The sequence below is a fragment of the Lycorma delicatula genome, chromosome 1, assembly GCF_047948215.1.
Source record: "Lycorma delicatula isolate Av1 chromosome 1, ASM4794821v1, whole genome shotgun sequence".
Classification (NCBI taxonomy): Eukaryota; Metazoa; Arthropoda; class Insecta; order Hemiptera; family Fulgoridae; genus Lycorma; species Lycorma delicatula.
In genome coordinates, this window is record NC_134455.1 from 111,043,285 (window position 1) to 111,057,204 (window position 13,920).

At 32.8% G+C, this 13,920-nt stretch overlaps 1 protein-coding gene across 2 annotated transcripts in view; it reads right to left on the reverse strand.

The window, feature by feature from the left end:
• Positions 1–305: 305 nt before the first annotated feature.
• Positions 306–13,920, reverse strand: part of LOC142321178 (cytochrome P450 4C1-like) — an 88,294-nt gene continuing 74,679 nt past the window's right edge. The window contains exons 12-13 of one of the 2 annotated variants that reach the window (XM_075359190.1): positions 1,213–1,295; positions 306–505 (exon numbers count right to left, since the gene is read on the reverse strand). In XM_075359190.1, the coding sequence (XP_075215305.1) occupies positions 1,237–1,295 (59 nt within the window). In that variant the 3' untranslated portion in view covers positions 306–505; positions 1,213–1,236. The remainder of the gene's footprint in view (positions 506–1,212; positions 1,296–13,920) is intronic. The other variant, XM_075359183.1, reaches the window with a different exon arrangement.

Here is a 13,920-nt window from a genome sequence, read left to right on the forward strand (position 1 = left end):
GCGCCACTTATCAAGTGGTACCAATCGCCCACGGCTACCAACACAACTTTCAAAATTTCCCATTTCTTTGAATCACCCTTATAAAAATATATTTGCTGCTATGATGCATATTTCTTACCTGATAAAATGTAGTAAAAAATGTGGTAATCTACATCCCAAACTCATAATAGTACACAAATTTTCATTAAATCTTTTTTCATTTGTAAACACATTATTTTTTTACATCTTCCACTCAATGTAATATTATTACTCCTAACAAAAAAATATAATTCATAAAAGGTCTTAAAGAGAATATAAAAAGAACATAATTTTATCATTTTTTATTTCGCTAACACCTCTGCATGTTTTAGCAGTACAAATAATACAAAAATTAATCAATTAATTACTTCTTCTGTGCTGCTGCTTCATCTTTCTGTCAAAGACTGAAGTAATTCCTGTTTTTCCTCTGAAATAAGCTCTTCACGTCGCTTCTTTAACGTTCTGTCTTCGAGCTTCAGCCTGATCGCTGAAAAATTAAATGCAAAAACTGTATAAAATTTTGAATAAGCACATAAGAATTAAATTAACTTCTTAAAAATGATAATTTTCCCTAATGCAAAAATTTATAAGTGTAATTTAGTTTATAGTCATAAAAATAATCTATCGTGCAATTTTTATCATTAAACTAAGTAAATAACAGCCACTAACGTGGTTGTTACCAACTATTAGCAAATAAAATTATACTTTATACTGACCAATAAAAATATTTTTAAATATACTTAGAGCAACCTTTTATACAATCTCTTTTCAAAATAATGGAATTTTGTAACTGCACTAACAGAAAAAAAAAACAAGGCATTCCTACTGCATACATTTCTGTAATTTCTATAATTTTTTTTATAACTACAACATAATGTTTTAAATTTTTCCATAAAAATTTGAGTTAAAATACTGAACTTGCTGCAGTTTAAGCCTGTTTTTCCATTGATTAGTTTAAAATAACTCTATAGCAATTTATTTTACAACAACCTTACCTTTTTATAACACATATGCAAAGGTGTTAGAAGTAAAAAAAAGGAAGGAAAACTTTCACCAAAGACTCTACATAAAACAGTATACTACATAAGCCAGCTCATTTAATCCAATCATGTACATGTATACAAAAAAGAAATTGTTTACAAAAAAGACATGCATACAAGTTTGCAGATTTAGTAATACAACCTAAATACTTACTTAAGCATCTTTGTTCTTGCTTTTTCAGTCTTCTTTTTTATGAATAAATTCTATTAATGCACATTTATTCTTAAACACATTACCTAAAACATAATTAACATTATAGTTGCCATGAAAAAGAAAAATCAAAGTCGGAATACTTGTAAATTCATTTTATTGAAAAAACATGACACTTTTAATAGTACCAGTAAATGATCTTTAAATTTAATGTCTATTAACAGATGATATATTATTCACGTGGAGTTAAATTTAAAAATAAAATATCTGGTTTACATAAACAGGTAGAAACATGCTAGGGGCTTAATTAAAACATAATTTACAATTTAATTTAGTTTAAAATAAGTTTTTCACAAATTATTGATATGTTTTTCTGACACTTGCCACTCTTAGTGGGTATAAAGAAGTAGCACTGTTTTATTCTAGAAAAAGTTTTTTACTTAAATGAAATCATACTTCATATAGTTTACATTTATTATTAAAAATATTACAAACCCCAATAAAAATATAACATGATGTTAACATTAATTAAATAAAAATAAATAACAGCATCATTTTACAAGACCAGAAACTAGCAACATATCCAAACATTTAGAAATATATAGCTGTCATAGAAATACATTTAGTTGCCGCAGGCATAAGAAGAATTAAGAAAGTAAGAACATTTATTTGAAATCATTCAAAATTTGAACTATACAGAAAGACAATTAATCAGTTCTCAAAAAGTTTTTGGGACTTACAATAAAAAACATCATTAAAAAATGGACTGGCTACTCTCTTACATAAAATTAAAGAATATATACAACTAAATCTGTGTTTTTCCTTCTATTGAGATTTAAACCAGACCCTTCCCGGCTCAAGACAGAAATAATTTTTAGCCAAATGCTTTTTTTAATATTGAATTGCTGTTTTAGAACCAGCATGGCATTACAAACTTTCAAGTCACAATTCATTAGTAAGTTCACCGTTTTGCCCACTAATAGTGAACAAGATGATGGTTCCTTCCCACCTTCTGTGCCTGCAAATTGTTTTTTTCATTTCTAAACTCTCAAAAAGTACAGCAAGTCACATAAATGCTTTCATTGTTATTTTAAAATCATTAAAAAATATCCAATTTTTTACACTACAGGTTTGATGTAGTTTTTCGAAACATTCTGACAATTTTTGGTGACTTTTAACAAAAAATAATATATAAACAATTTGTCATGGGGAAATTAGTTTTTTAATTTGTTGTAATGTTTTTTACAAGAAATGAGGAATTTTATATTAATCTGTGAATAAACACATAACTTACATAGTGTTTTTAGTTCATATGGTAATTGAAATAGATCACAACTTATAAGTTACTGAAACTAAAGATTAGTAAAAAAAAAAAGTATAATAACTTGCATGTCTCCTTTCCAGGGTATTTTTTGAACACTTATTTGCAATACCAGACAATTTATATATACTAAGCGCTATTCATGCCTACACACTGGGCCTATTATCAATTGACATTTATGTTTGGAAAAACAGATGCCATGGCAACTTCCCCACATTTTGTCTGCAATGTTCTGGCTCTTTTCCTACCAATTTTTTTATAGTCTGTACCCCCTCTTGGCGCAGATCCAGTGTGTTTTTCTCTTTTATTATTAGGCAGTTTTTAAAGACCCCTAACCTACTGTTCTCCCTCTATGAATCATGAGACCTTGCCATTGGTGGGGAGCTTGAGTGCTCAGTGATACAGAGTAGCTGGACCGAAGGTGAAACTATATCGGAGAGGTATCTTTGAGAGCCAGACTAAGGAATGATTCCTACGCCCTTAACAACTACTTTCAGTAGTTAACTTAACCCTTGTTAAGTTGTTAAGTCAGGACGACTTAAATGGCCATGTCAACATCACTCAGTCCTCTGAGTACTGCGCAGCTGTAAACAATGAAAAACTACAGCTGCTTTTTCTCCAAGAAGATGTAGCTCTCTGCATTTTCATATAACAATGATGGAGGTGCCTTCCTTGGTAAAATATTCCGGAGGTAAACTATTCCCCCTTTCGGATCTCCTCCAGGTGGGGACTACTAAGGAAGGGTCACCAGAAAATTAAAAAATAACATTTTACGAGTCGGAGCGTGAAATGTTAGAAGTCTAAAAAAGGTTGGTAGGTTAGAAAATTTAAAGAGGGAAATGGATAGGATAAATGTAGATGTAGAAGGAATTAGCGAGGTTTTGTGGGAAGAGGAAAACGACTTTTGGTCGGGTGAATTTAGAATAATTAACTCAGCTTCAAATAATGGGCAGGAAGGAGTAGATTTCATAATGAACAAGAAGATAGGGAAGAGAGTAGAGTATTTTAAAATGCATAGCGATAGAATCATTGTAATAAGGATAAAATCGAAACCTAAACCGACAACAATTGTTAACGTCTATATGCCTACAAGCACCCACGATTATGGTGAGTTAGAGTGTGTATACAAAGAAATTGACAAAGCAATTAAACACATAAAAGGAGATTAAAATTTGAGAGCCAGACTAAGGAATGATTCCTAAAAGAGGGCAGCAGCTCTTTCAGTAGTTGTTAAGGGCGTAGGTCAGGACGACTTAAACGGCCATGTCAACATCACTCAGTCCTCTGAGTAGGTTTCTGAATCTCAGGATTCCAGATCCCCAAACATGGTGCGACTTTTCACAATCTTTGGGAAACAGATTCACTACCAAGTATTTGTACCAGCTATGAATGATCTGTCCAACATGACGCTGTTATTGATGAAATTATTGTTGGTACACAATGTTTTTCTAAGCGGATCATAGTTTTACATTCAATTGTTTGTAGGACACTTAAATAAAACAAGTTTTATTATCATAAATAGCCAGTTTAAGTTATACATCCAGGAGATGGTCTGCTTTGCTTGGAGTTTGGCAACTGGTGGAATACAAATCAACAACTCTACAAGTATGTTTTGAGGCAAATTTCACTTGAGATGATATTTCAGTACCATCTTGAGCTCAGCAATAGACATTCCTCTAATCCTAATATGCAAAGTATACTTACAGCACAATACGCACCTCCCTACTTCGCTTGGGCCATTTTCACTCACTTAAATTACAATTTACCTGAGAAATGGATCTGTAGTTGAGGTCATGTTTCTAGCCATTGAGATCACCTGATCTAACACCTTTAGATTTTTGCGCCTGGGGATGGATGAAAAATATTGTATACAAAAAAACATACATTCTCATGAGGAAACGATTATCTGCTTTATGGGTTGGTTGAGCAGCTTAAGGTCAGCTGTAAAGAACTAAAAAAGAGCAACGAAAGCAGTACAGAAGCGTGCCAAGAAATGTGTTTAAAATGGCAGGCTCACTTTTGAACATTTATTATAAACTGTTGTGTTTATTATAAACACTTTGGTCTAGTACTGTTTCTAAATAAAATTAGAATTTTTCTAACTATTCTTTGTTTTATTCAACTTATTTTGCACCATTTTGTTCAGAATTAAATTCTCTACATGTTTTATGTGTTTATTACCCATTTAACAAAGTTGTTGTATGTCAAACATATATAACATGGTTTTTTACCCCAACTTATTAGTTTTCACCCAGAATTTCACAAAACCAACTGCAAATAGGTTCTGAGACCTATTTAATTTGGTTTTTCAGGTCAAAAACCATACAAAATGACTAATTCTACCTATTAATTAACATACTAAAAATTTCTATATGCCCTCATTTCACCAGGGTAGCTGAAATCCGAGCGAATGTTCCACTAGCCATAACTGACAGAAAAAACATTTTAGGACATATGATGAACTTTTTCCATTAATTTCACTAGTATAAAGTCCATTATTTTCATATAAGTTATGAAAGTCCCAGGAGAACTTCATGATACACATGTGTATATATAATTTTGATTTGAATGAATATTTTGATATATATTTGGTAAGTATAGTTTAGTTAGTGTCTGTACCAAATTAAAGAAACTATGTTTAAACTTTTTGTATGATCAAAGGGGAAGCCCCACTTTCATTGTGAGTTGTCAGATTGTAGTTTCTATCATGACTGCATAACTAAATCTATAGAAATAATGATAATCTGCTTCCATTTTAGGAATGATTTAAATGAAATTCCTGATGAGGTGTTTTCATCGAATGTTTGACTTAAAATTAAAGCTTCTATTATTCCAGGTTCTAAGCTATATGGTGATTAAGAAACACAATCTTAATTTTGTTTAACACTCTAGAAGGAATAATTATTAAAATTAAATTGCTAGGTAATAAGTATTGTTGCTTTAAATATTCCAAACAAATAGCACTTAATTTTAAGTAGAGTTGTTTTGTAACCATTTTGCTTACTCTTTCAGTAGTTGAGTGAAGAAACAATCCCTTATCCCTTATTAGAAATAAATTACTAGGAAGGAAATATGAGGGAGGATCATTAAGTGTCTGTGTTAAGAATGAAAATGCAAGTTTTTTAGAAAACTTTTTTTTTATTTTCAACATAATTTCCTTTTAGAAGGATACACTTTTCCCAATGTCCCTGCCAGTTTTTTAAACCCTCTAAAATATACGATTTGTCAAACTTCAAAATAGGCTTCTGTCTCGATGATGACCTTTTCTTTTGAGCTGAAGTTTTTCTCCATGAGCCTTTTTTCATGTTGGGAAACATAAAGAAGTCATAGGAAGCCACGTTGGGTGAGTACTGTGGATGCGGCAGCAATTTGTAGCACAATTCATGCAATTTGGCACAACGATTTTGGATGAGTGAGCTGGTGTGTTGTTATGATAAAACAGCAGTTTTTTTGCCAAGTGGGGTCGTGTCTGTTTAAATTTCTCGATGAATCGATCCAATAATTCACTGTAGTACTGGCCTGTGATTTGCTTCCTTTTTCCAAAATGTTTATTAGGATTATTTCCTTCGCATCCCAAAATATCATAGCCATGACCTTTCCGGCCAATGAGACCATCTTGGCCTTCTTTGGAGCAGATTCACCTATAAAAACCTGTTGTTTTGATTGATGTTTGGTCTCTAGCATATAGTAATGGATCTAGGTTGCATCAATGGTCAACTAGATGTAAAATCTCATGCAGACCTCACTTAAGAGGTCCAAACACTGCTTTGAAGTTGAGAGCCGTATCCGCTTGTTGTCTGAAGTGAGCAATCATGGCACCTATTGGGCCAATAGCTTTCTCATTCTTAACTTATCATGTAAAATGTTTATTGTCATTCTGTATGACACACCTTCTACTACTTTGTAGACTTTTGTAGGCTTCTGCTACTTTGTGCACCTTCATTTGGTGATCAGAAAGAACTGTCATGGACCTTTTCTTTAGTAACCACTTCTGTTGGGCAACCTGGGCGCTCCTCATCAAAAACAGATGTACGGCCACGTTTAAATTTGTTAAACCAATATCTCACAGTTGTCATAGATTGTGAAGAGTCCCTTAGAGACAGAATCCAACTTTGCTTTTTCTTCAAATGTTTAAAGATATATCATAATCTGCCAGGTTTTGAAGCTTCCTGTTCTTTTAATTGTGACATTTTTTTTAAAATTAACTGCTTCGGGATTAATCAAAAGAATTATTAGTTCATAAACAGCATGTTAGAAATAACAAAAATTTCAGTTTCTTAGCTATTCAGGAAATTTTAAAGAATCAGTCTGTTAGGGCTTTCATGGTGGCTACTAACAAAAACAGAATCTGTTATCATTAGCATAATTTTTCAGAATGCCACCATTATATTTTACTACTGGCATAGCAAATATGTTAATTTTTTTAATATAAAGTGTTTTTATGGACAGAAATCAAAATAATTTCAATATTATTTTATAATTAGATGGCACTGAAAAATGTTTAAAAAATGCAACTTTTTATGTTTCAAAGGTAACACAGTACACGTTTGTTTTTAAAAATCTTGTTTTGTCAGGAATAATTATTGTTAGCATGAAAAACAGATAATTTTTCACTTTTTTTTTTATTATGGTTTAAAATTCTGAAAAAAACTTAAAAATTACTTATGTTTATTCAAATAATATCGAAAATAAACATAATAGTTTTAATTATTGGCATACCAAGTTAACTATTTTATTTTATTTTACTTTTAAAAGTCACTTTTCTTTAAAAATGCAATGTCCATGATTTTGCTAAATGAAAGTTATATATTTGTGTAGCTGGAATAATTCTTATTAAGCATTTAATAATGAGTAGGTAGATTTCATCTCAAACTATATATTTTCTCTCAAAATATGGTTTTAATTTGCTGTTATTCCAGGACAACATAATGGTAAGAGTTAACATTACCTTAATAAGAGGGCTTATTATTTCTTCTAATAAGTATGAAGTTGCTCTGTCTAGGGTCACTTAAGATTTGATAAAAATTTCAACAAAGGAGTGAAATTAGTAAACTATATAAACACATTTCTGGCATCCAAATTCATTTTAAAGTTCAAAATTTTGCAACTTCTGTTGTCATCAATTTTCATCACAGTTGAAGTATTGACCGACGCTTTGCAAAATCACATTAACAGTCTTATTTGCGGGCATAGATACATAAAAATTGGGAAATTTGCTGAAATTTATAATGCAAGAATCAGCCCTGTTCATTCCATTATCCATAAGCTGAATTACTGTGGACATGTTCAAGATGGGCTTATAGACAGTCGACTCAAAGCCACAGACACCCAAATTCACATTTGTATGGAACTTAAATAACAGTTTTTATTTGAATGTATTATTTTTTAAGATCATAATAACTTGTGATGAAACTTGGATTCATAATTTTGAGCCAGTATCCAAACATCAGAGTATGGAATAGAAACATCTATGTTTGCCCAACAGGAAATATGCCTGACAGTGATTAGAGACTAAAGGCCCAATTTATTGGGATTACTTGGAAGAACAATATACAATAAACAGCAGGTATTATTGAAAATGCTGAAAATAAAGTGAAACCTGCAATAAGGAGGAAATAAACTGGTTCTTTCTCAAAAGGCACAATTCTTCTGCATGATAATGTCCAACCCCATATCACTCAAAGACATAGGAAGCTAGTCAAAAGTCAGGTCAGGAGGTGTTGCCACACCCACCTTATAAGCTTGATCTTGTGCCATTAGATTTTTTTTTGGTTTTATAAAATAATTTTAGCATGGTAGTGACAAGAATGACACCAAGGTAAAAAATTATCTAATACTGGAATAAGAAAGCTCACAGAAAAATAGGGTAAGTGGCTAAATGTAGTTGAAGATTATGTTAAAAATTAATGCTAATTCCATTGTCATTGAATGAATAATAATTTTTTTACAGTTATTTGTCTCCTTTAATTACACTGGGCTGTAAGTTTTGTTATGTACATAATTTTTGTTTATTATTATGTATTTTTTTGAAGCTGAATCCACATATAACTTCAAAATTTGTCCTAAGGGCTTAATTTTTTTTTAACTGTTAAAACAATGAAAAATAATGAAAATAAACAACGAAAACAAACATAAACAATGAAAATTGATGAAACAATTTTTTCACTTATTAATTTCACTTGTAAATATTTTTTGAGAGCCAATGTTTACATCAATAATGAAATGTGAATGTCTAAAGATATTTATGAATGACTCAGAGTGGAATAATTTGGAGGAAAGACCAGTATGATTAATAGGTATTATATCATAGAATAACAATAACACTGTTTACTATACTCATTACTTTTAAAAGAAATAAATTTATCACAGTAAATTATTTAATTAATAGTTAATATTAATGACTTATAATATTAATAGCTTTATTATTTATAATAGTTTTTATTAATTACATCAAAATTAACTGTTATAGTCATTTCAATCATTATTTTTACTTTAGAATTAACTCAAACTTTGTTCTGGCTTTCGTGTGTTTACCATTGTGTGTTTGATCTTTCTTTTATCCCTACTTTTTCTGATACAGAAGTGTATTATTTGTAGTGCTTCATAAATAGTGTTTTTTTTTGTGTATTGTTAGCAATCTATATAAAAATGCCTCATTGTTGTTTAATAAATCATTTTTTCGAAGTGGTGAATTTACTTTTAAATTTTGAAGAATATTACTCCTTTGGTTAAAAAATCATACGAACTCATTTGGTGTGCAAAACAGGAAATCAGGACAAGTTTTGGATCCTTTATCTGTTGTATTTCTAAACAAAAAGAAGACTGAGAAGTATGTTTGTTGCATTTCAGATAGATAAGCTAATGAGGAATTCAGACTTTGAGAAGAGTTTGAATGAATCTGAGAAAGCAACATTTCAAAATGTTGTTAAACCATTCCTGTACAAAAAGAAGACTGAGAACTATGTCGGATTGGTGAGTAAACTTCTTGAAATTAAAAATCTGCGATGCAGTACGTCTCTAAAATTAGATATGTTGTATTCACTTTGGACTTTTTTCTCACCTAACCTCTGCAATGTGATTAGCACAGTGAATGCTTTCATCAGGGTGTATCAATGATGGAAACATGCTCTCAGAGAAAATGGAATCTAAATATGCTTGCTGGATGCTGAAAAGGGATGTTCCAGAGGCTAAATACAGGAGAATGCTAATGAAAAGCAGGTACTAGGTAACACAATATCATACTATAGGCTATATAATTCCTTAAAAAATCAGATTTTCTTTAAATAGGTTTATTTCTACAAAATCCTGACTTCCATTCACTTTTGAATTGTAGATTTTAAATCACAAAAAAATTATAAAACAAAATTGACTGTATGTAACAAAATAACTTTTTTTTTGTGTAACAGTGTTATTGAACAACCCTCATATATTAAAGAAAAATATGTAAACATAAGTTCTACTATTTACCTTTGTGTTCTTTTTCAAACTCGTATCCTTGCTACTCTTCTGAGCTTTGTTAGGAGGTACTGGTGAAATATCTGTTTTCATTTAAAACTGATAATAACAATTTAATAGTAAAAGGATATTAATTTCACTTGTTAGCAATATACAGAGTAAAACAATAAACCGGTGGCCATTACAATTTATAGGGTCAAATGATCAATATGTAGCTTGGAGATAGGCCAGATTTGTAGTTGCACACTTTTGATGGAAATCAACATTTGATGGGCATGTCAACTTTGAATTTTTTTTTTTTGAGGGTGAAAAACGCCTACGCGTTATCATTGCCCGGATTTTTTTTATAAAAAATAAAAGAAATTAAAGCTAATCTAAAAGATAAACTTACAACTAATATCACAGATAAAATCTAAAATAAAAACAAAGGTGAATAGAATTTAACAAAGTCCGAGATAGGTGTAAAGGGCCCATTCTCGGATAACAAAAAGACTAAAAAGAAAACTAAAAACCATAAAAGCTGTAGAATAAACATAAAACTAGGTTAAAAACTAAAATTAAATAAATCTTAAAACTAATACAAATTATATAATAAAAAATTAAAACTAAGTTAAAAACAAAAATTAAAAAAGTGAAATAAAACTTAAAACTAATACCATTAAAAAAAAAAAAACTTACGATTACTATCACAGACTGTCTTTAAAATATAAAAGCAAAAATAATAAAAAAACTATATAAAATTTAACAAATTCCGATAGGGAGGAGTGTAAAAGACTTCCTAATCGGATAACAAAATCAAAAACACAGAACCACAAAAATTAAAAATAAAATACAAACTTATTAAAAACTCTTCCAGCATAAAAAATATACGCGACAATATTACATTTTTTTGTATTAATCCAGCACTACGCAAAAATAGAAACATCCGGTTTAAAACTTCATTAACTATGCACAAGACACCTCGGATGTTTCTGGGTAGATTAAATTTACAACGCAACGCAGCATAACATATGCAATCTATTAGTATGTGGCGCACAGTTATGCGGCAGTCGCATCGTGCGCATAGGGGTGCGTGTCCTGCTGACATCAGGTACTCGTGTGTAACTCTCGTATGTCCTATCCGCAATCGACAGAGGACTACTTCCTCACGACGAGTTTTTCTGCATGAGGAGTCCCATGGCAACACAGAATCTTTAATCTGCCAGAGTTTATTACCAACGGTAGCCGTCCAGTCACCCTGCCAGTTTGCTGTTAGAGATTGTTTCACATAATTAATAAAATCAGAAGTAGGAGCTCGGGTGGTGAAAGGAGGTTGATTACATGCTTCTTTGGCAGTGGAATCTGCATGTTCATTACCTGGAATCCCTATGTGGCTAAGGACCCAGCAGAAACTTACTTCTGTGCTGCGATTATTCAACTCAGCGATTGCATTGTAAATTTCAATGACAATAGGATGTCTGGAATAAAAGTTTTCTAATGCTTGGAGAGCACTACACGAGTCACTGCAAATAAGGATTTTTCTATACTTAGCGTTAATGATATTTACAGACTTATTTATAGTGTATAGTTCAGCGGTAAGCATACTCGTAATACCAGGTAGACCAAACATATAAGTTCTATCATTGAAAACAAATGCACAACCAACGGTATCGTTTTGTTTCGATCGATCAGTGTATACCACTGTGTCTCAGTTTATCTTGGAGAGAACACACTGAAACATTTTCTGGAAGACAGTAGGTAGTGTTGGTTGTTTATTGTATGTCGTAAGGTCAAACGTAAAATTTATAAGGTTTATTCCCCACGGAGGATATGAGCACGGATATGTTGGAAGGAATGACAGTGTGTCAACAACATTTGTATGCTGCAGTAGACGTCGGGTACGGACACCTGCAGGTGCAGTACAACGTGGATGGTCCTCATACCTTCCTAAATTAAGATTTCTAAGGACTGAGTCAAAAGCCGGGTGATTTGGCTGTCCTTTGAGACGAGCAAAATAAGATAATAAAAGCTGGTCTCGTCTATCCCAAAGTGATGGTTCACCACAGTCTACAAGTAAGCTTGCGACAGGGCTTGATCTAAATGCGCCTGTGGCAAGCCGAAGGAAAGCATGATGTACAGCATCCAGCATTTTAATCACTGTATGACGAGCTGAAGAGTAGGTGACACAACCATAATCCAAATGGGAACGGACAAGGAATAATAAAAACATATCATACATGACCAATCGGCTCCCCAATTGGTGTTACTAAGGACTCGCATCATATCTAAAAGTCTGGAACATTTTGTTTTTAATTCTTTTATATGTTTGACCCAAGTAAGACGGCTATCAAAAAATAAACCTAAAAACTTGACGTAAGGAGTAACGTAAGGAGTAAGGATGTAACGGAGAGCAATAAGCTCTCCGTTCAGAAAAACTTGCGGAATAGAATGGTTTTGTAGCCGAGAAAAGACTACACATTTTGTTTTATCGGATGAAAATGTGAACCGGTAATCCTGGACCAAGCTTCAAGTTGAGATATAGTGTTCTGTATTAGTTTTTCTGCTGTGGGTGTTGAACGGCTCACAATGTAAATAGCAAAATCGTCAACAAATAGAGAACATGAGACAGGAACCTGCACACAATTGGTAATACTGTTTATGACCACAGAAAATAAGGTGGCACTTAATACACTTGAGGCACTCCATTCTGTAAGATGATACTACCTGAGAGGAATCGTTCACACGAACACGAAACGTGTTCAAACGTGTTCTTTTATTTAAGAATCCTCAAATAAAAGCAAGCACATTGCCCTTGATTTCCCATTCTTTGAGGGTGTTAAGAATATCACGTTGCCAGGCCGTGTCGTACGCCTTTATTAAAGAAGATAGCGACGAGGTGCTGGCGGTTTAGGAAAGCGTTTTGTATGGCTGTTTCCATTGACACAAAATGGTCAATGGAAGATCATCCTTGTCGGAAACCACACTGTTCTGGAGATAGAAAGCCATGTCTCTCCAAGTACCATGTAACCCTGCGGTTTACCATTCTCTCCATTACTTTGCACAAAACGCTTGTTAAAGAAATAGGGTGGTAGCTTGAGGGGTTGGTCTTGTCTTTACCAGGTTTTAGTACTGGTATAATAAATGCTTCTGACCAGCCGGGTGGGAAGACTTGTTCGGAGAATAAACCATTGTAAATATTCAAAAGATGTTGTAGTGCCAAATTAGGAAGGTGTGAAAGCATACCAAAGCGAATATTGTCCGGTCCAGGGTAAGTGTCACGTGAGTTTATAAGTGCGTGTAACAATTCCTTAAATTCGAATGGGGCGTTTAATTCACCAACCGAATCACCAATGTTTAACGTTAATACTTCTATCTGTATTTTGTACCTTTGAAAATCGTTGTTATATAAGTGAGAGACACCGAGCGGAAAGATTTTGTTAAAGTATTTGCCACAGCTGAAGAAAATGAAAGGAGTTCTCCTTCATCAATAAGACCGAGAATAGATTGTTTCGGTGGTCCGAAAATTGCATGGATTTTTTTCCAAACAGTAGACGTGGGAGTGGTGTGTGAGGTAGTGTTCACGTATTTCGTCCATGACTTCCTCTTAGCGTTCATGAATACTCGACGGCACACTGCTCTAGCCCTGCGGTATAAATTTAGACGTTCAGTTGTAGGCCTACGATTAAATTTGCGTAGTGCCTGCCGTCGATTCCTAATAGCATATTTGCAATCATCATTCCACCATGGAACAGAAGGATGTCTAGGATTACCCGATGTTTGTGGGATATCTGTTGGCATTCTCAAGTATCATGAACGTAAAACAGGAACGTTGGTCAAGGACGTTTGCACCATCGTCATACTGTGATTGGAAGGTTTTACGGTATCCATTCCAATCCGCCTTTTCAACAATCCATCTCCGTGGCCTGCTTTTCACCTCGCGGTCTACACCGAAACAT